Source organism: Platalea leucorodia (genome assembly GCF_965183815.1).
Source record: "Platalea leucorodia genome assembly, chromosome: 3".
NCBI lineage: Eukaryota > Metazoa > Chordata > Aves > Pelecaniformes > Threskiornithidae > Platalea > Platalea leucorodia.
In genome coordinates, this window is record NC_138825.1 from 128,218,572 (window position 1) to 128,240,997 (window position 22,426).

The 22,426-nt window shown below is 44.4% G+C and overlaps 1 protein-coding gene across 1 annotated transcript in view; it reads left to right on the plus strand.

Moving 5' to 3' along the window:
* Positions 1-22,426, plus strand: part of NRBP1 (nuclear receptor binding protein 1) — a 43,432-nt gene that overhangs the window by 15,419 nt on the left and 5,587 nt on the right. The window contains exons 3-9 of the mRNA XM_082307947.1: positions 1,154-1,276; positions 1,661-1,762; positions 1,856-1,945; positions 2,456-2,496; positions 3,837-3,931; positions 20,876-20,959; positions 21,226-21,284. Of these exons, the coding sequence (XP_082164073.1) occupies positions 1,154-1,276; positions 1,661-1,762; positions 1,856-1,945; positions 2,456-2,496; positions 3,837-3,931; positions 20,876-20,959; positions 21,226-21,284 (594 nt within the window). The remainder of the gene's footprint in view (positions 1-1,153; positions 1,277-1,660; positions 1,763-1,855; positions 1,946-2,455; positions 2,497-3,836; positions 3,932-20,875; positions 20,960-21,225; positions 21,285-22,426) is intronic.

Here is a 22,426-nt window from a genome sequence, read left to right on the forward strand (position 1 = left end):
ATGGCCAGGACTTCGAGGTAATATAAGTGGAAGATGAGTCTGGGTTTACTAGTCAACTCTCTGTATTAACTTTTACGTCAAGGGGAGAATTGGATCAGCTGACATTGAAGTGATTCTGGGTATGTGGCCAGTTGATGGTGAATAGTAATGGTTGATAATTGACAATTGAAATGTAAGTTCTACCCTGTCTTCTCTCCTGTAAGTACTTTGAGATAGGAATCCAGTTTTATCACTGCACATTGCTTGGTGCAGTAGGACTTTAACCATGACTGTAACTTCTGCCTGCCTGTGAAATAGCGTGTAAAAGGCATTACAGAACAGCAAGATGCTCTAAATGTTGGAGGAAGGAACCCATATACATCTTTGTATGCTGCTACATATCTGAGGAAAAACAATATTATGGTAAACTATGCTGCTGGGAGTGTTGTTCATCTTATATCTATGCAGGTCTCTTAGCATTAAGTACTTCCACAGCCCTAGCCATTCTTGTGCTAGGCTTTAAACTGTTGCTTTGTCAAGTCCCCTTGCCTACCTTGTTGCTTTCTTAGTGCTCATCTATGTCTTTAATATTAGGTGGGGATATACTTGTGCTGGGTTAACTTTTGCATTTATTAACTAAAGAAATTATTGTAGCAGTTTTAATTGTGTAATCCATTCCTAAGTCTGTTCCCAACTTGCAGCTTTCCCTTTGTTTCTCTCTGCTTGGATCAGTTTCCTCTCTCTTCAGTTCTGTGTCTCATCACCTTTCAGAAAATTCTTCTAGAAAGTTGCGTCTGAGTTCTTGAGACTTTTTTTATATTCCTTTTGTATGGTTAGAGGGTTTTTTTTTTTGGTGGTAAAATGAACTACAGGTATCATAAAACGTAAGAATCTAATGTCTAGTTGCCAAAAGGCAGCTTTTGCTACAAAACAGCCTTTGTGCAAAAGAAGTTTTCCCTCAAATATGCCCAGGGCTTGCTGCTTATGTGGCCTGCAATGTACTCATGTTTGGGTATGTCCCGTTCCTGAAATATATGTGCACAATCCTGTCCTGGAATGCTCATTTAATTAAAAGTTAAGAAGCAAACTTCATAATACTCAAATGAAGGATGCATGGTAACGATCTGGTCTTGCTGGCTTAGAACTCACATCTGTCTCCATCCTTCCCATACAGGTGAATCAGCGCAATGTCCCAGGGATCGATAGTGCCTACCTGGCCATGGATACAGAGGAAGGTGTGGAAGTCGTTTGGAATGAGGTTCAGTTTTCTGAGCGGAAGAACTTTAAGCTTCAGGAAGTAAGTTGATGTATTTCCCAACAAGATGTGTTAAACATACCATGCACCGGGATGGGATTATAGATACTGGTGACCTTTGTGGATTACTGGCTGGATTTGGAGTGCTGTGCTGCTCAAATGTAGGCAATTCAGCTTATGCCTGGCCTGTGCAGAAATTGTGATGGAGAACTGTTGTTTTGCTATTTCCATGGGCTCTTGTGTTGATTTAGTCTTGGTGATCAAACCATGCTCAGCTGAGGTGCCATGTAGGATGAAATCACATGCTGTTTGTTCTTAGCATAAGAGCTTGAAGTGTACAGTGTTGTTTAAGGGGACCAAGACCCAAGTAAGATGTGGGCTGATGTGGTCTCTGGTGTAACATGCCTTTGTCTTTCTGATGTTAAGGAAAAAGTTAAAGCGGTGTTTGACAACTTAATTCAGCTGGAACATCTGAACATTGTGAAGTTTCACAAATATTGGGCTGATGTGAAGGAGAATAAGGCCAGGGTAAGTAAAGCGAACCGTCTGTTGGGTTTTCTCACTGTATGTCCTATAGGTAATTAGTGAAGTAGAGGGTAATGTTTCATACTGCCCCTACAGGTGATCTTCATCACTGAATATATGTCTTCAGGGAGCTTGAAACAGTTCCTGAAGAAGACAAAGAAAAACCACAAAACTATGAATGAAAAGGTAACTCTTTTTTTCATGTATGCCTATTTTCACTTAGTCCCATCAGCCTCTGGAAAAAGCTCTTTCAGCAGAGGATCCTGATGAGAAGGCAACCTGGTGAAAACATGTGGCTGCAATTCCTGTTCATTACGGTAAACTAGTTCAGTTGCAGGTTCTCTTGGACAGCTGTTCTGTGCTGTTTCCTTTGTTTCCAGCAGTTCTGCAGCTTCATACGTATGGTGTGACAGGCACGTTCCTTTCCATGTGTGCATACAGGAAAGAGGGAAGACATCTGTACATGAGAGGAGTTAGGAGGGGAGGCGTGTTTCTTGACCCATACGAATATGTAGAAACTAAACTGAGCATGAGAGTATTGATCCTCTAAGTTCTTACTTCCTACACACCTGTACTGGGTAAAAGCCACAGAATGGAGCATATATTCCTTCATATGCATGGGCTATGAATCGCAGAACTATGGATTAGTTCCTCTTCCTTGAATGATTTTTATCCTTTTTGTTCCTGTGTCTGCAGGCCTGGAAGCGATGGTGTACCCAGATCCTCTCTGCTCTCAGGTATGTGAGTTGCTGATCTTGTGGTGTAGCCATCTGTTTAAGTGTCACCTCTCTTGTGCTAGAATATTAAAAGCTGTAAAAATACATGCTGCCAAACGTTAGCAAGCTTCGTGGAATGGAGCGTGCAGAGCACTTTCAGTCACCCAGCCTGATTCTCATCCCAGTCATGGTGTGCAGAGTGTTCACTGCACTTCCTATAACAATTCCAGAGTCTTCAGTTAGACAATATTGAAGCCTCTGAAATAGAGAAACAGGTGCAGTGTAGGTTTTAGATCTCAACAGTTGCGACTGATATGATAATGTGGGAGCTGAGCATCAGGGAGCTCTCCAGAGTATCCAGCTTTATAACCTGGATCTAACCATGGCCAAGAGGGTGTTGCAAAGAAGTATCAAAGAAACCAAATTCTATGTGAGAGGAGTGAGGAGAATTTTCTTAGTCTTGGCAGGCTGCAGCCCTGTAGCATGCAGTGGATTCATAGTTACTGTGGTGTGATATCGTTAGAAGTGTATGTGGGTCTATATGTTTCTTGATGATGCAGATCTTCTGCAGCCATCTTAGTGTAACCCAGTTGAATAGAGTGTGGGTTTTTTTTTGTTTTGGTTTTAAAGACTCTTCTCTACCTGAGCCAGAGTTAATGTGTGGCTAGTAACAGCCTTGGAAGAACAATAACCCAGATGTCAGAGCAAGACTCTCACTCCATAGAAAAAATTCTGTTGCCGTTTGGCTAAATATAGCTGTTGATGAAAAGTTGGGGTTCTAATAACCTTTTGGGAGCTGACAGTCCTTATTTGTGCTAGCTGCTGACATAAAACCAAGCAGAGCGAGGTGCAAAAACAGGTATCCTCAAATGTACCTGGGACCCCAGCACTGAAAAGCTGTATTGGTGCCTGCTGGAAAACATGACCAATCATGTTTGTACAGCACTGAGTGCCTTTTTGATGTCCTATGAGTAGGGCCAGAATAAGGCTCTGATATTTTTGGTATAAAATTGGAACCCTTTTAGCACCCACCTAGCAGTATTGGGATGGATGAAATAGTTTCTTTACCCCTGGTACCCTGGGTTTCTTGGGAACTGATCAGAGAAAGCTTCTATTTTTTCCCCCATGTTCTGGAGGTTGTTAGTTAGAGACAATTGCTTAATTTTCATTATTCTCTCCTAGCCTAGAGACTGATGTACAGTCACTTAATTGTACCTCCCTGCTATTGTAAATCCCTGACATGTGCCCTTTGCCCTCCTGTTCTCTTCTGATGTTGCTTGAGACAGGGAAGGGATGAAGGCAGGGATTCCTGTCCTCAGCCTTGGTGGTATCCTGACCAGTGCTCTGTTCTAAATCTCTAGCTACCTCCACTCCTGTGATCCCCCAATCATCCATGGTAACCTGACCTGCGACACGATCTTCATTCAGCACAACGGATTGATCAAAATTGGGTCAGGTAAGGCTTGTTGGAGGCGACACTTGCCTATGAGACAAACTGCTCAAACAGAAAAAGGCATCTAATCCTTTCAAGGTTATCTGGTGTGATAGGCATGTATGTACACATATTCCTCCACCTACGCATTACTCGGGCCAGAGATTGGTAGCGAATTCACTCATGGTTGGACCACCTTCAGGAGCAGGAAGGACTGATACTGGATACCATTTCCCTTGTTAGCCCCTTCCTCAGTTTTTGATCTTAAGGGACTGACCTGAGAAATGGTGCTGAAACTTTCGAGTATTTTATGCATGTTATCCTTGGATTCATCTGCTCTGCAGTCTTTTTGCATGTTAATACACACAGACTTCTTTTCCCAGTGCTGTGAAGCTTTGAGAGCTGTGTCCAGTGAGGCCACATGAGTGCTTCTTGTAGCAACCAACATTTATAATCAAGGTTATAGACTCTGGCTGCAGCAAGCTGCTTGTCTTGGCACCCTCATCCAGCATCACTCACTTTGGCCTGCACTTCAGGATGCTAGCTTGCCTTGGGCCTGTTTGGCAAAGACATGCCCTGTTCAGGCAGCCACCTGTGCTGAAATGTTTTATTTCATAAGTAAGAAGTGATTTTTCTGGCAGTGCATCCTTGCATACTCTGTTTTTTTCACCTTCGCTATTCTTGTGTCTCTAAAAATCTGTCTGCAGTCAGGATGCATTATATTGTACCTTGACATAACCTTTCAAGTGACAGCTTTGCTGTCTGTCGTCCAACTTCTGCAAGTAGTCTCAAACCTGAGGAGTGTGCACTTGCCGTCCTGTAGGCTTTTGTCTGTGTGAATTCTTGGTTTGATGTTGACAGTGTACAGGAAAGAATGCTCTGCTTTGCCTGTCATCTAAAAATAGCCTCTTTTCATAAACTGCAGACCTCTGTGGCTTTTCTTCCATCAAAGAACTCTTGTATTGTCTCTTTGTTCCAGAATAGGGGTCTCTGTTCTCTATAACAAACCTCTGATACATGCTTGTACCCAAGGAGACTGGGTCATGGCAGAAGGAACACTCAGTTCTCTATCTGCCTGTAAACTTGGAGACATCTTGCTCTTCATACAGGGTGACGACATCACGGGGTTCACTTTATTATCTTTCCCTGACTTTGTCCAGGTGGGAGGAATTTCCAAGAGTTGTGTACATCGGATACCTGTATGCTGGCAAACACAACTGGCTCCCTAGCATTCAATTCAGGCTACTTACAGGGAGTCTATTGTAGACTCGAGTACATGAGATCCTTCCCTTTCTAGTTCAGTTTAAATGTATTACATAGCTGCAATCTTCCTGATTGGTAGCCAGCACTTTGTAAAAACAAACCACTTGAAGTTGGTCTCTAGAGCTGTGGCTTTTTACCAGAGGGAGGTTCTGTGGATCAGCGAATGTGACATTCTCAAGAGCATTCAGCCTCCCCATGGTGCCATTCAGAGGCTGTCCAGAAGAAAGGTGGCTCTTTGAGTGTGGGTCACAAACAGTTGCCTCAATAGAGTTACACCTTTGTCTGCTCCCTCCAATTCCATAGAGCTTTGCTTCTATTAGGCATGGTGGGAGGGACAGAGGCAATTAGACTGATCTGCTCTTTCGAGGAGTAGCAGGTGTCTGTGTGCTATAACAACTGTATCCTCAGCAAGATTCCTTGGTGGTCCTGAAGAGGACACATGCTGGGAGTGTGACTGCGCAGGAGCAGTGCTTAATTGCAGTTGCTCCTGAGCAAACTTTCTTCTACTCTGCAGTTGTAGGCTGCCTTGCTCACATTGTGTTCAGAAGTGAAGTGATTTATCTGGGAGATTCTGGTCCTTTCTTAAATAAAAAAGGAAGTGAGCACGAGTAGACTTGTGGTCAGAAGAGGAATCCTCTAGATGTGAAAGCTATGGCTCCAGTGCAGGCTGGAATTAAAGTTGCCAATGTTGCAGAATGTATTCTTTTCCTAGTTGGGTGGGCACTACAGGAATAAAGTCAGAACTGTGTCATCAGAACTGCTGGATGTATTTGAGCTTGAGATTCTCTAGTACTGCTGACTGTGCAGTAGGCAGGCAGGCTATTTTCATGTTCGGGCCCTAGAGCAATAGTTGCTTTGGGGTCACTGACAATGTTAGGCTGATGTTTATTGCTTCATGTAGTTATTTCTTACAGGTGGCTGGTACATGAAAACTTCCCTGTGTTTACTTAAAAGAAGCAGGGCAGTAATTCTCGTGGATTTAAAGGGAGCAATGATTCAGTGCACTATGATCTGCTCTTTGATATTGTCTCTGTCCCCAGCACTGTTCTGGGCTACACTCCTGAAAGCTCCTCTTCCCTTTAGTTAAGCAAAAGGGAATACTTGCTGAATGTGGGGCAAAAATCTGGGGAAAGGAAGCTGCTAGTGTATTCTGCAAAACATCCTTCTATCTCCTAGGTGAGGAAGTACTAGAAGAGTAGTGCCTGTGACTTGTGTCACATTGGAAATGGCTGGTATTTACTTGTTCCTGTAACACCAGTTTAGGTGTGGGAGCAGCCCTTTTGCCTATCACTCCTTGCCGCTACTTCTGATTGCAGAGGCCCATGCACTAGCAGGACTGACCACTGTTTTTCTTGTTCTGCATGTAATTTTGGATCAGTCTTTTTTTCTGGAGCCACCTGTGCACTGCAGGAAGAAAAGAGATTAATTTAGTGGTAGGGTGTTGCTGTTACTGTTGCAGTGAGTTTTGGGAAGAGGGATGAAATTTTTATTTGCTGGGGCTCATCTGTGGAAGAAAAAGGGAGTGGGAAGGAGGGAGGATTTCTCATACTGCTTAAATGCAAAAGCCATCCATAATCCATTAATTTACTAACTATTTTTTTCAGTACCGTAAAGTGCGGGGTTAATAGATTTAAGGAGGAAAAGTGTCAAACGAGTGGGGAGCTTTGGAGACCTTGTGATGAGGATAGGAAAGACACCTACAGTTCTTAAACTTGCCACTGGTGTTCCCAGAGACTGGAATGTTCCAGCTGCTTTCTGGAGCTGTGGTCAGATGAAAACATTCCTTGTGAGAGATCCAGGTTGTTTTCTGTATACTCTTCCACAGGATCCGCATGCAACACTATGTTGCATCTATGCATACTTGTATTGTCTAACAAGTGGACCTGCAAAAGGAGCATGTTGCGAGATGTTTTACTGTGACGGGTTGAAGGTACTCTGAGTGCGAAGGAAAACAGTGTGTTTAGACAGGGTGTTTGATGCTGCTGCTTGCTTACATTAAGCAATGTTGGGAGATGTTTCTTGTAATTGTCATTGGGAGTGTAAAAACCAGTCACAGGTGGAAAGAGATGATGGGTTTGAATTAAAAATCCTTTTGGGCAGCTCTTGGAGTGCCCCAACTGGAGTGTCTCGTAATGTATTCTGGTGCCCCTGAGACATGGCCATATATTAGCATGCGCCGAGTGAGACTTCCAGTAGAGCACAGGGGGAAGCTTAGTGTTGTGCTAGTATATTTCCACATAGTGCCTCCAGGCACTCGGCTGATGCATATGCTTTCCTGTCTTCAACATACCTGACCTCTAGGATTCATTATATATTTAATTGCAGTCTGTCCAGAGTCTCTCTGCAGTTCCCAGCCAAGGTGCCAGGAGACTGAGTCTTGCTTGGTATTAACTCTGCTATTAAATTATGTGGCCAGGTATGTAAGTATGGGATCTGCTGCCAAGATCCACGCCTAGGAGAAGCTGCTGGGATATAGAGAAAGGTAGTTGTCTGCTGAAGGGGATGCTAAGGGACTGTAGAGCACTCACAGAAAGAACAGAATTTCCAACTTCTTGGCCTCAGAGTTGGCCATAATCCTCTACTTGGTCAGAGGTGTCTTGTCTCCCTTGCCCAGTCTGGTTCTCAATTAGAAACACTAATGCTCCTTATGTAAATTTATTTTAAAAAGGTGGCTGGAGGCAGGGCCAGATTCTCAGTCTTGTCCATGTTTTGCCATGATTCTGACCTAGCTGTCTCTATCGATGTTAAGTGCTTGCTGTTTCATCAACTCATTGACTTCTATCTTGTTTTACTTCCCGCTTACGGGCTGCTCTGTTACCAACAGTCTTTCATAGGATATTTGCTAATGGTGAGCAAACTTCTCCACTCCTGTGATGTGACTACAACTATATATGTAATGTACATTATTTTATTTGTGTGTGTGTGTGTATATATATATAACTTATATATATGTGTGTGTGTATATCTATATTTGTAACACACACAAACATACACACTCTAATTTATTTATACAGTGTTCCCTTGCTATAAGGCTGGAATGTAAAACTGTTCGGCTTAGGTGCATCCTACTTTGAGACCTTGTGTTCTGTGCTGGGATGCAAACTGTTCCTTGTGCTCTCAGCCAAAGCCTTACAGAGAGGGAGCACTGCCCTTTGTGAAGTCTCCTGGTTGTTAGTTCTCTTCCTCTCCTTGTTCTTAGAGTGTGCTAGTCCATGGACCCTAGTGCATGCCGGCTCCCGCATGTCAAGCCAAGCGGATGCATTGTTCCGAGCTCTTCCCAGCTGAACTTTCCACATACATTAGGCTCTTTCCTGCTACTGCTCTGCTACACTTGGCTGGGCACCAAACCTGGACTAGCCTTTGCTTTGTGCTTGGCTATCGAATTGCTTGCTTGTAGTTTAACTCCTTAGTTGTTTTGTTTTTAAGATGAATGTTTCAGTGAATGTGTCTGGCTCCTGATGGCCAGAGAGACATCCTGCCCAAATGAGTCCCTGATTGTGAAGTAAGGTTTACTATTTATGTTTCCCCAGACAAAGCTGTGTTTTTGGGGAGACTTGTGCATATGAGGAGGGATTTGGGCTGGCGGGGGGCTAGAGAAGGATTTGAGTGCTGCAATTTGTAACCCTATTAAATAGAACACTGCATTTACATTTAAAATAATTATTTATTTTATTTTTTTACCATCAGGGTTGTTCTTGACGGTTAGAATTTGTTTCTACTGAGTTGGGAACCTACCAACTGTCAGCTGGAAGTGGTGGAAAGGGAAGGGCCTGTCCAAATGGGCTCTGTGCCTACTTAGTGTTTGTGGGAGGAGGATGTGGCATGCTGTTCTGCATCGCCAGCAGAGTAGAGGCTCTCTCAAAAAGCTAAATCTGAGATCTTCTCTGAGGGGGAGGTTGGTGTAGTCAGGACTTGTGGCGTTAGGAGAGCAGATTTTCTTGGGAATGGCTTGTTTACCAGAGGGCTGCAAGCTGGGCAAGTCAGGCTGTGGCAGTCATGTGATGCAGGCTGTCTTTGGGGTGGAAGAGGCGAGGTGGCACACCAGCAACAGACAGACTGGTCCAGGAACAATCCCACGGAGTGGGAACGTGACTGAGCCCGGGCTTCAGCCTAGGCTCAGTCGCACTGATGGCAACAAGGCTTAAGACTGGCAAGCTGTTTCTCAGAAATCAAGTCACTGCTGCGAGCAGAACAAAAGGCCCTCGTTCTAGCAAGGCAAGAAAAGGGCCTCAGCCAGTGGTCTTCAGACTTAAGAAGATGCTGTAGTATCTCACTTGTGCTGAAACAGCATCAGATGTCCTTGAGATACTGAGCTTTCTTGGCTGGTTTCTTGAGAACTTGTTTTAACAGTACTGTCATATCACTATGTCATATGAGAGCTGGAAATGGTTTAATCTTTACATCTTGAACAGTGATTTGGATTTGAAAACACTTAAGTGTAGGGTATGAAGCTCCTGTATTGCTTGAGCATTAAGCTAATAAGGTTGTGAGTGACATGCTTTCATAACTAATCTTATTTTAGTCATTACTTCACTCTCTTGGAGTTTTGTTACCTGATGTTTAAAGGCTTGTCATGCTGTTTTTCACATCCTTAACAGACACCTGAGACACTTAGTAGGTGATGTAGAAATAAAATAGGGGTTACTAGGATATCTTGGATCTGGCTTTTTTTTTTTTTTTTTAACTAAGGCAAGTGTGATTTAGAGAAAAAATAATGGATAGTTGAAATCAGCAGACATAGAAAAATCTATCATAAAAATGGAAAACTTTTTCACCCATGTTGGCATTCATTTGGGAAGATTTAACATGAATTTATGTAGTTTAGCTTCTAGCCATACAGTTTTATGTGCAGAGTCAAGCACGTCCTCTACCAAGCCAAACATTTTCAGTTGCTTAGACACTTCGCAAAACTAAGGCAAGCTTTCACAAGCAGAGGAAAAAGTTTGTCTCTGACTACAGGTGCTGCTGAGATTGAGATCTGGCAGATGAATAGTTTTGAGCGGAACTTTTTTTTCCCAGAACGCTTCAGAAAGTCCAAAGTGGTATGCAGGTTACTTTTTTTTTTTTAAAAGTTTGTCTCACCTTGGTCTGTGTTGTTTTTGAGACTCCCAGTGGTGTAAAAGCCTGTCATAAAATGAATATTCTTCACGTTTGGATTGTCCTTGAGAAACTCCGTTCAACAAACTGCGTGGAATAGCATGAGGTTGATCTCTAACTGTAATAAATTGACAGGCATCTTATGATCTAGCTGCTGTTACGGTTACTAGAGCAGCAAAAATGGTTACCAGAGACCTGCCTTGATTTTGTATATAAGCACACACCTCAAGGCAGGAGGAGCACTCATAGGTAAGTGACAATCAGTGGGCTTCTAATTGTGGTGGTTAGTTTTTGAAATTGCAACTAGCACCTGACTGAATGTGTGTGTGTGTGTTATGATTTAGTGTGTGCATTTGGGGGGAGGGTGTTGGTTTGTTTGGTTTTTTTTTTTTTAAATCAGATTTAGTAGTAAGAATTGGTGCCATTGGTGGCCTTGTTGCAATGGCACCAAGTGGAATGCATACTTAATAGATTTACCTCCTACTATGCCGTGATGATGATAAACTCTCATTTTTATTTTGCAGAAGGTTTAAAAGCTGGCTCTTGCTTCATGTGCTTGCCTTCCTTGGTCAGTATAGCTTCTTTGTGCTGCTGTGAGTCATCTCATTCTAGATTGGTTGTCATTTTCAATTAAATAGGATCTTCTAAAAATGTTTCAATTTCCCAGTTTGATGTCCAGGTTATGAGAACTCGCCTTTTCTGTGGTCAAATGTGTTCTTTTTGTGTTGCATTGAAGGCACCTGCTGCTTCAGCTTTGCTGAATTGTGGTTTTTCTCTGCGTTTATGTGGATTTCCAGGATGCACCAGGGGACATGTCTTATAGTCATCCAGGTCTTCATTTACCCATTTTAGTATTAGTACAGCAGTTGCATATGTCTGCTCCTCTTGAGGTCCTTTGATTGAAGGCACGTAGAACATTAGCATTTTAGAAGGCTTCTTCATGCCAGTTCTTGAAAGATCACTTGAGTACAAACTTAGCAAGTATTTTACATCTACAGGATGAAATGCTTAGCATTCTCCCTAATTGCTGAAGAGTTTTATGTGAAAAATTTTCTGTAGTAGCAGAGGCAGTTGACGCAGGAGGAATATAGAGATGCTGTCCACTCATGTGAGAATGGGTTAGGAAAGCCAAGCCCATCTGGAGTTGAATCTGGCAAGGGATGTGAAGGGCAGCAAGCAAGGATTCTACAAGTAAACAGCAATAGGAAGGCTAAGGAAAATGTTGGCCTTCTGTTAATTAGGGTGGGGGACTTGGTGGCAAAGGACACAAAAAAGGCCAAGTTGTTCACTGCCTTCTTTGCCTCAGTCTTTACTGCTAAGGCTGGCCTTCAGGAATCCCAGGCCCCTGAGATCAGAGGGAAAGTCTGGAGCAATGAAGACTTACACTTGGTGGAGGAGGATTGGGTTAGGAAGCACTTAAAGATTGGACATACCTAAGTCCATGGAGCCTGACGGGATGCACACACAAGTGCTGAGGGAGCTGGCTCATGCCATTCTAAGGCCACTGTTGGTTATCTTTGAAAGGTCATGGAGAATGGGAGATGTTCTTGAAGACTGAAAAAGAGCAAATGTTGTTCTTATCTTCAAGAAGGACAAGAAGGAAGATGTGGGGAGGCACAGGCTGGTCAGCCTCAGCTCAGTCCCTGGGAAGCTGATGGAGCAACTAATCCTGGAAGCTATTTCCAAACACAAGACAGCCAAGACTCTGATCAGGAGTAGTCAGAGTGGATTTATGAAGGGGAAATTGTTTTTAACAAACCTGATAGCCTTCTGCAATGAGGTGACTGGTTTGGTAGATGGGGGACAGCAATGGGTATTGTTTACCTTGACTTCATAGATGAGCAGACAGAGTATGGGTTAAATAAGCAAACAGTGCAGTGGATTGAAAGCCAGCTGAACATCCAGGCCCGGAGGGTTGTGATCAGCAGCACAAAGTCTAGTTGGAGGCACATCACTGTCGTGTACTACTACTACAGTCGTGTACTGCAGGGGTAAATACTGGGGCCAGTACTGTTTAACATCTTCATTAATGTTCTGCATGATGGGACAACGTGTACCCTCAGGAAGTTCACACATGATACAAAACTGGGAGGAGTGGTGGTACACCAGATGGGTGTGCTGCCATTCACAGGGACCTGGACAGGCTGGAGAATTAAGCAGAGAGGAATCTCTTGGTTCAGCAAGGGGAAATGTGAAGTCCTGCAGCTCGACAGTAATAACCGCAGGTACCAGTACATGCTCAGGGCTAACCTTCTGGAAACCAGCTCTGCAGATCAGGACCTTGGGTTCCTGGAGGACCACAAGCTGACCATGAGCCAGCAACACACCCTGACAACAAAGGTGGCCAGCAGCATCTTAGGCTGTGTTGGGAAGAGTATTGCTGGCAGATAGAGGGAGGTGATCCTTCTCTCTTTAGCACTGGTGGTACAACATCTGGAGTGCTGTGTCTAGGTCTGAGCTGCACAGTACAAGAAAGATATGGACTTACTGGAGTGAGTCCTGCACAGGGCAACGAAGACAATTAAGTAAGTTCCATCTAACATAAAAATGCCTTTTTTTTTTTTTTTTTTTTTTTTTTTTTTTTTTTTAACCATGAGGGTAGTCAAACCTTGGAACAGGTTGCCCAGAGAGGTTGTGCAGTCTTCCTCCCTGGAGATACTCAAAACCAAACTGCACAGAGTCCTGGGCGACCTGTTCTAGCTGACCCTGTTTGAGCAGGGGGGTTGAGCTATATTCTCAAGAGGTCCCTTCCAACCTAGACAATTTTGCAGTTTAGGCCTTGAGGCATGTGGGCTGAGTAGTGGTTTCACTGTAGCTTCTGCTTTCGGGGGTGAGCTTTTCTGTTTATTAAGTCTTCCAAGGTCATTTGTGCAGCTTCATTTCGGCATATTGTGAAACAACGGTAATCCCAGAGATGTGAAGTCTGAAATTCAGGGAAGTTAAACTTGAAATACTCAAACTTGTGGACCCTAATTGCATTTTAATTGAATATGCATTTATACTGGTTCAATCCAAATTTCTGTTAAGCAGTGCTGCTCAAAACATTTTCATAGTCATGTCTCTGAGGACTTTGTTTTTCAGTGTATGTCTGTCTTCCTGGAGTAAAAGATTCCCCCAGAGTAGCTTAGCCCATAGCATTTCAGTGAATGTCTTTTCCTGTTTTTCTGATTGCATGTAATTCTTGCACTGTGATGTGAGGCTACTGCAGTTAATTAGTGCCCTGCCATTTCAGTTGTGAAAGAACTGAGCAAGAACAACAGTCCTGCTGCCCGTTCATCTTTTTGATATAAACACTGTGTTGCAGTCAGATGATGCAGCCCAAGCAGGGGTTTGCCTGGTCTGTAGGACCTTCATTCCTCTGGTCTAGAACTTAGAACTTGGTTTTGTATATGGATTTCAAATCTCCCTACACACTTTGTTCGGAATGAAGTTGTTTCTGTCATGAACTGTTCCAGATAGGGTGCTAATAAGCTCCAAGTCCCTGCTTAAGAGCCTGCATGCAGCCCGGATTGGCAAGTACTTCTCTTACAGGTCCTCTTTACGTGTTCTTGTGTCTACTGTCTTGCGTTTCCTGTTCTGCCTACTCCCACTTTCTGCTTCCACATAATGGACATGGTCAAACATCTCAGTTTAAAACTCTGAATGCTTTTTTTACTTAAACATAAAAATACCATCCACCACTTCACAAGAAATCTGACACAGCATGATCATTTTCCTTCCCATCGTTCATTTGTATGTCTTCATATTTACATGAGCCAATAATGTGTCCTTGCCACAAAGGCTAATGATATCCTGGGCTGCGTTAGGCAAAATATTATCAGCAGGTGGAGGGTGGTGATCCTTCCCCTCTGCTCAGCGCTGGTGAGGCCACCCCTGGAGTGCTGGGTCCAGTGCTGGGCTCCCCAGTACAAGAGAGATGTGGACAGACTGGAGAGAGTCCAGCGAGGGGCCACCAAGATGCTGAGGGACTGGAGCATCTCTGCTATGAGGAGAGGCTGAGGGAGCTGCGGCTGCTCAGTCTGAAGCAGAGGAGGCTCAGGGGGACAGCATCCATGGCTATAAATACCTGCAGGGAGGGGGCCAAGAGGACAGAGCCGGGCTCTTTCCAGTGGTGCCCTGTGCCAGGACCAGAGGCCATGGGCACAAACTGGGCCACGGGAGGATTCCCTCTGGACGCCAGGAAACACTTCTTCAGTGTGAGGGTGACACAGGCACAGGTTGCCCAGGGAGGTGATGGAGTCTCTGTCTTTGGAGCTATTCAGAAGCTGTCTGGACGTGGTCCTGGGCAACTGGCTCTGGGTGTCCCTACTTGAACAGGGGGGCTGGACAAGGTGACCTCCAGAGGTCCCTTCCAACCTGAACCATCCCATGATTTTATGATTCTATATTAATTTCTGTGGAGAAGGATACCTCTCTCAAAGTACCTGAATTTTTGTATGACACCAGCTCTGTGTTGCAAGTACCACTGGTTCTGCTTCAGCAGTATTTTCTCTGAAGTAAAATGTGGGCAATGTTTTAAGCAGAGATTAGTTATACTACTCAGAAGCAATGTCAATGGATGTGGCAAGAATGAACATAGATGTAAGTAGCTATGGGGCTGTTATCTGGTACTGGTAACTGCGTGTAGTGAACTTTTCATATACTGAACCTCTTTGCCCCTTCATCTTGTTAGATATTCAACTGTTAAAAACAATAAAATCCTCTTGCTTCTGGTGACTCATTGTTGCAAATAACTTAAACAGTGTTTGTAACAATCCCTGATATAGATCTGCAGGGCTGTAGATGCTTGTTTTCTGTGATCAACTTAAATCTGCCGCTGCTTTTCCTGTTTGACTCTGTTTAATGGCTGTGTGCTTCTTTTTGTTTCCAAGAGCTTCCTGGTTGCTTATTTTCTAGGCTTTGCCCTCCCTAATAATGCAGCTGTCATCTTAGTGTGCAAATGAAGTGAACTGTGAAATGTCTTGGGTTTGTGCAGTCTTATACCCTTTTGCAGTAGTGAAAATGTCTTGAGCATATGAGGACAGGGAATAATTTGGAAACATTCAAGGCCAGGCTGGATGGGGCTCTGAACAACCTGATCTAGTTGTAGATGTCCCTGCCAGTTGCAGGGGGGATGGACTAGATGACCTTTAAAGGTCCCTTCCATCCCAAAGCATTCTATGATTCTATGATTCTATGATAATAATGTGGCCTCATACCTATCCTGGCCCTGTGGCCATCCCTTTATAATTGCAAACAGATGGTCTTGCATTCAGTTGACTATTGTTGGGTCCTGTGGTGCTGGTACAGTGCAGCATAGGTAAGGTGCTCAATCATCCTCTGTTGCTTGATTGCATAGCAACCCTGGGACTAATCTTAAAGGTTAGTTGTTGATCCTTCTCGCTGTCATCTTGTTTTCCTCTGCTTTCTAAGCCTGTTGAAATCTGGAGTACAGTGTACTTGAGCACTTTACTGGAAGAGTGGAGTAATATACTCTTGCTTCGGAGAATGCTTAGGCATTTGCAAGAGGCTGAGTGGTTCAATTGCTACTTCAGGAGGAAAGGAAGGACTGTTGGGCAGACTGTCTTTCCTACTTGCAAGGAGGAAGTGTTGAATGCAGAACAAAGGTGGGTGTGAATTGGACACAGGACAAGAGGAAAATGTCTTTTGCAGCATATAGTGTTTAAAGGGGCAAGTTGCTGTGTGATTGGGCGTCTCTGATGAAACCTGCCACCAGTGATAGCTGGGAAGTAATACTACCAAGTGCGTTCTTAGTTGACACTCCTAATGAGGGAGCGTTCTTAGCTGACACTCCTAATGACTGCCAGGTGCTCTGATGAGCTGTCTGTTTACCCTGGTGAGCTCTTTGCTCTAGCATTTCCTTGAGGATTTGAGAAGTCTAGCAAGCTCTGCATGTTCCTGTAGTAATGCTGATTATTTCTTTTTATGCTTTTATTGTCAGATTGAGTTCAGCTTGCCAAAGGCAAGTTGCTTGTCCTACCTTCTACTGTACTTCACATCTCTTCCTATCATCTGTCCTGTATGGACACCATATTTGGCTGAATCCTTTTCTAAAATTCATCTTTGCTTTGCTAATTCCCTACCAGACTGATCAGTTACGTGGTGCTATGTCTTGTAGTCTGCCCCTTGCTGTCATCATCTCTGTGGCTGAGAAAGGCATGTTCGCTGTTGGTGGTGGTGGTGATGGCTTTCCTTTTTGACCTTCATTGTTTGTCTTGTTTAACATAACTGTCCTTAGCCTTCACGCATCTGATCACTCACAGAATTAAGAGTCATCACTAGATATAGTAGTGGACGGCAGGTAGCAACCATGTGCGAATCAGTCAGAAGACCTTGTGTCAGAGATACCTTGAAGTGTGTATTCTTATCTTGTACAGTTAAGGGTTTGTTTTAAAATGTACACTCAGTGCAGCTCCTCCCAAGCCTCTATCTGTGCTAAGTGGCTTGCACACAAAGGTAATGGACCTACAATAGTGACTAGACCAGACCAAAACCAAAGCTTCTTGTCCCGCCTTCTAAAATACTGTCACAAGGTGTAACAGCACTTTCGTCTGCCTTGTTTAACATGCCTGCAGTGAGTTTTTCAGAGTTTACTTCAGTAGCAGGTTGTTGCTGTCACAGTGATGCATGGAACAGATGTGTGCCTGGCAAGGCCATCTCTGCTTAGCTCTAAGGCATACAGTGAAGAATCTGGTAGTCTTATGCCATAGCTCTACTGTTGCCTTGCTTCAGCTTTGCAATAACAGAGCAAGGTTATGTATGTGACTTCCAGCCAAGTTGCATGTGAGCTGTGAGAACAGGAAAAAGGCTTATCAAGTGTGGCTATTTAAACCCAGCTGCAGAGCCAGTCTCTGCAACAGTGACAGAAAAACACGTTGAGGAATTCTAGTGGGGCTCTGCAAGATTGGAGGCACAATGACCAGAATATCAGAGGGGACAGGTCCCTGGATGACCTACAACAGCAAATTCAAAACTGCCTTTCTGTGTGTCTGAGTTGGAAGTTCCCACAGACAGTGCAAGCCCAGTTCTTTCCAGAAATGCTGGTGCCACTGCAGAATGTCCATAGGACCTGGACGCAGAGAAGCTTATTATCAAGTCCTTAATGAGGCGCAGACAGCCATTATAGATGGAGGTTGGGCTAGGATTCCATTGTACTTGCCCTTCTGGTATGGGCGTGCCTATGTTACATCACTGGCTAAGGTCTCTGTTGATAATGGCTTTTTGTGATTGATTACTACCTCTTCCCTTTTCTTAAACAGGGCCCAGGAGCAAAGGACAGAATGGCTAGATAGTGAACTGGCCCTTGCCATCCAACATGCGATAGTAACAGTATTTAAAGCTTAATCAAAACATCGTTTGGAAGATGACTTTATACTTGGCTGATTCTGCTCCATGTTTAGCAGGATGGTGTTGGCCTGGGTAGTACTGTGCCAGAGTTCCTGCCTGAGGACATTGGTCCAACACTTGATGGCATGTGCTGAATTTCTGCAATGCTGTCACTGTTGACACAGTGCCTCTCTCTCAGGGCAGGTCTTGATGCCTCTGCACTTCTCCAGGGGTCTGGCCCTGGTCGGACAGCAGTGCTGCCTTGGCAGCAGCTCAGCTACATGCAGGATCTTGGTGGTGTTGCCAGACCTCTGACTGTACAGAACTGCGTAGCTGAAGATGAGTTTTGGGTTCCTGTTTACTCTGACAATCCATTGTACTGATAAGAAAGGCAGAACGAATAGAAGACTTATAAAATAAGTCTTATTTTATATCCCCAGATTGCCTAGTTAGTTCCTAGTAGTCAGAAGCTGTCATGCATGCAATAGGTGTTAGGTTTAGCAGAGTTCACAAAAGCACCTGTTTGATAGTTCATATATACTGCATGTTGCACAAAGAAAAAAAAAAATCAGATTTTAGAGCAGAAGGGTTTCTGAAGTCTTAAATACAGTGTTCTGCAAAAACTGGGACAAAGTAATAGTTCTTGTAGACAGGGAACAAACATGCTTGGGATCAACAAGATCCTGTGATTGCATTAGCCTAGGCCTCAGTGGAATGCCAAGATCTTAATGGTATTGGTCACTCTGAGGAAAAATTTGTTCTTGATCAAAAACTTCACAGTATTTAGATGGCTGTGCATCTGCAGCAATATTGCATTTCTGGATGTGATTAGCCTCTGGCCCGTCATAGGGCTGTAGCTGTCCTTATCTCCACACCTCACGCCCACCAGTGGTATACTATAGATTTAGGAGAAATTATTTTTAGTTCCTGCAAGTCTCTAGCAGAAGTTCTGAAAGTCATGAGTGGCAGTGTGTGTATGTGGGGGGGTTTTGGTTTTTTTGTTTGTTTGTTTGTTTGTTTTTTAGAAGGCAAAACCTCATTTGACAGTATTAAATTGTTTGCTTTTACAGTGGTGAATTGTTCTTTTGAGTAGAAAAGAATAAATTATTTAGAGGGGGGAGGGGCCAGTACTGTTAAACTTCATCTTGATTCCTTGGCCAAAACACGTACAGAAAGGAAACAGGAAAGAGCAGTAACGATGAGGAAATCCAGCTGCTGGAGAAGACCTGATGTAGCCCCTTCTCTTCTAGTAGCCACGTATAGACCAGACATACACAGTGGGCTACTGAAAGCAGATACTACCCGTAGACAAAAGTACGTGAACAGGACTTCTCCATTGTGGATGTCTGGGAACCTCTTTAGAAGGCCCAGTATGAGAACCTGTTGTGCTGGACAAACCTTGGGTGATTTGCCCTGTATGCAGAGTCAGGCACTGGCTGGAGGCATGGTGACAGTAGAAGCTGAAAAAGGGCTGCCCCACTGGAGGGGTTTGGAGTGCCTCAGGCACCGATCTCATCATTTGGCAGTGCTAGGTTAACGGTTGGACTCGATGATCTTAAGGGTCTTTTCCAACCTTAACGATTCTATGATTCTATGATTAATGTTGAGGCTGTTAATAGAAATGTGGGGAATGTGTGATGTTGAGGTAGGTCAGGATATCCTCCAGGAGCACAGGAAGACATTAGAGGACTGGACACATTCCAGCTGTAAGTAACTCAGTAGCGCAAAATACAAAGCTGCACAAAAGTCCAGAGCTCATCGTTTGGGAACTGGGGAGGATCTGGCATCTACTACCTGTTCAAGGGAGGAATTTGATCCACTTGCCTAGTGTGCAACGTTAAGATTGATTGGGGCAGAGTCCCCAGTAGAGAGAATTGGCGTGATTGTGCATGGCCCTAAGCAGACCTCATCTAAAGCAGTTGGTGTCACTGGGAAAACGCAGAGCAGGTCTTAAGAGGAAGATGGAATTTAGCTTACTTTGCGTAGTGCTGCAAAGCTGAGAGGACCTGCTGGTGTCTGGAAAGGGGTAAGCACTAGGAATGAAGTAATCTTACTGGACTCCCAAGATAAGAGCTAGCACAAGAACAAAAAGCAGTAAACTACTCATGAACAGTTAGTTGGGAAAGTAGACACTGGCTGTTGGAGCAAGCTCCGTTTCCAATGCTTGAATAAGATAATACGATTTGGTATGTGCCACGCAGCAAGGTTGAGTTATCAAGGAAGATCCTTCTTGTCTGACTAGAGCCCAAAGAACATCTCTCCTATGAGGCTGGGTACTAGTTCAGTCTCATTCAACTGGGAATCCTCTTTGATGTGTCCTGCCCTAATCCAGGAACACCTGGAAAAATACAAGGGGTTTGGCATGTCCCATGTAAGTCCACATTGTAGCAGTACAGACCAAGACCAACTGTGATTGTCCAAGAGGTTGACAAAGTGGGAGATGGGTCTGAGACTGTTGGATCAGGCTTGTTCAAGGGTGGAAGTAGAGCTTCAGATGCAATGGTGACTCTGTGCTCCCTGCCTACCTCAGTGTTTCTCCCTGGTAGAGCCAGCTGCTTAGTTTTGGAGAGTTGTTCGCAGTCTTTTCAGAGGTGGCTGTCCCAAAGGCTTGTCTTCCATGGGGCATCCATACTTGTGTTGTGCTTGTTGTTCTTGTGGCTGGGAGCTGTTCCCTCCCAGTAGCTCCGAGTTGTTTGTGGTTGTTGCTGTGGAGCTGCTGGCTGCTGGGAGGCCTCTGCTGTCAGGCTGGTCATCTCTCCTCATTCAGCAGTTGTGCTTGACTTTTGTCTCAAGGCACTTTGGCACCAGTGCCCTGCTGATGTGTGGAAAAGTTGCCTTGTAGGTCTATCCCTCTCCTAGAGCCCTGAGGTGGTGACTAATTGCAGTGATCTTGGCATCTCTGGCTGTTCCTAGGGCTTCTGTTATAGTTGAGTTGCTTGTGACAAATGCTATAGATCTGATTTAAGTTAAGCGCTTTCAGGACTCGCACTTCAACAGGGAGTCCTTCCCAGTTTGTCTTCCCATTCGGCAGAAGCTGTGGTCTCCAGGTTTGCTCTTGGAGAGTAATGCTAAGCTGTCTTAGTCGATCTGCAGCTAAGGAAACAATGGAGAAATATATCAGGGCAGGTGGCCTGAGATGAGGGACTAATGAAGGGCCAACTTAACTCCACTGTGCTGCCCCTTTGGGCACCAGAGGGCCCTGGAGTTGCATGTGTTCCCTAGGATCTAGTTGGGGATGGGCTACGGTTTCCTGTATCCTAAGCATTCATGACTTTCTTCTAGTGGCACCAGACACAATTAACAACCACGTGAAGACCTGTCGTGAGGAGCAGAAGAACCTGCACTTCTTTGCCCCGGAATATGGAGGTATGGTGTGGCTACGGCTGCAAGCCTGGTTTTGTTGGCCTTAATAATGCTTCCAAGCTGTTTTGCATCTTGTTTTCAGCTACAGGCTCATGTCAGATGTCACATGAACAGTTTTGAGTTATTTGCCTGCTTAAATGCTCCAACTCCTCTGTCTTTTGATAGCAGAGGAGGGAGAGAAGGCTGCAGGATTATCATAGCCTGATGCAGAGGTGGTACTGCTGAATGCAGGGATGGCCTGATAATAGAGCGTTATTTCTGTGTTACAGAAGTTGCCAATGTCACCACTGCTGTGGACATTTACTCCTTCGGGATGTGTGCACTGGAGGTGAGTGTGGAACACTTTGGCTATGGGACAGAGAGAATGAATTTGAGGGAAGGAGATGGCTCTGTGGAGATGCTGTGGTTATGGGTGGGTTAGCTTGGTAGCAAGTGCATTTTGTTCTCTGAGCCAAATACACTTCACCTTGGATGGTTCCCTATAGAGGCTCCTCCAAATGCCTTACTAAGAAGTAAATAGCTCAGTAATGTGTAGTTCTTTCTGAAATTCCTAATGTGTAATTCACTACTCTGTGGGTCTTGGCCAGTTCTGAAGTCTGACCCACTGGCTGGTGGGAACAGTCACTACTACAAACTGTACTTAATGTACATGGAGAACAAAACTCCCCTTCCGGGGAGTACGTGTTCTTCCTGTGTTATCTGGAGGAGAGGACAGATGTTGTCCATAACTCTTCTGGGACAGCCTGTCCCCACCTGATACAGGTGCTGGTTGCAGTCAGGCATGAGTCTGACGTACCTGATCGTAGCAGCTTAGTGGTTCCTCTGTCCTTGCACTCAGTAGGCCCAAATCTAGGAAATGGAAGTTGTTGGTAAGAATATTTTCTGTGAAGAATTGTCAGAAAGAGCCAACGCAAAGAATTCTGAACCTGTGCTGCACATCCTGTAAGTGAAACAGGAAGACAACTGTGGAAACACACAACTTTTAGGAAGCAAAACCCGAGTTGAATCTTAAGACGTTCTCTGGAATCTTTTGCCAGCCTTTCCTAGCTGGGAATTTGTGTATGTGTTGGCTGGAGCCAGTTCTGGATGGCGTTGTGTGCTTGCTTTTCTGCCTGTAATACAGAGCTCTTCATACAGCCTAGGGAGACACTGTCAGATTCTGGCAGTGATCCAGTTACTGCTTCATCAGAGGATGGGAATTATCAAGCAGAAGTACAGGCCAGTGGATCATGAGATTCAAAATGGAGATACTGTCTAAGGTGATGCTGGCATAGTTTTCAGGTCTCCCTGGCAATCTGTTAGGGTGCTAGAAACAAGCTATTATAATGAGGCAGTCATTCTCTCTGCCTCCACAAACTGTGACCTTAAGTAGCACCAAACAACTTGGCTGTTATGATCTCACGCTTGGCAGTGGTCTCCCTGAGCTCTGTTCAATGTAGTCAGTAATACTCAGTGAAGTCTGATGCACTG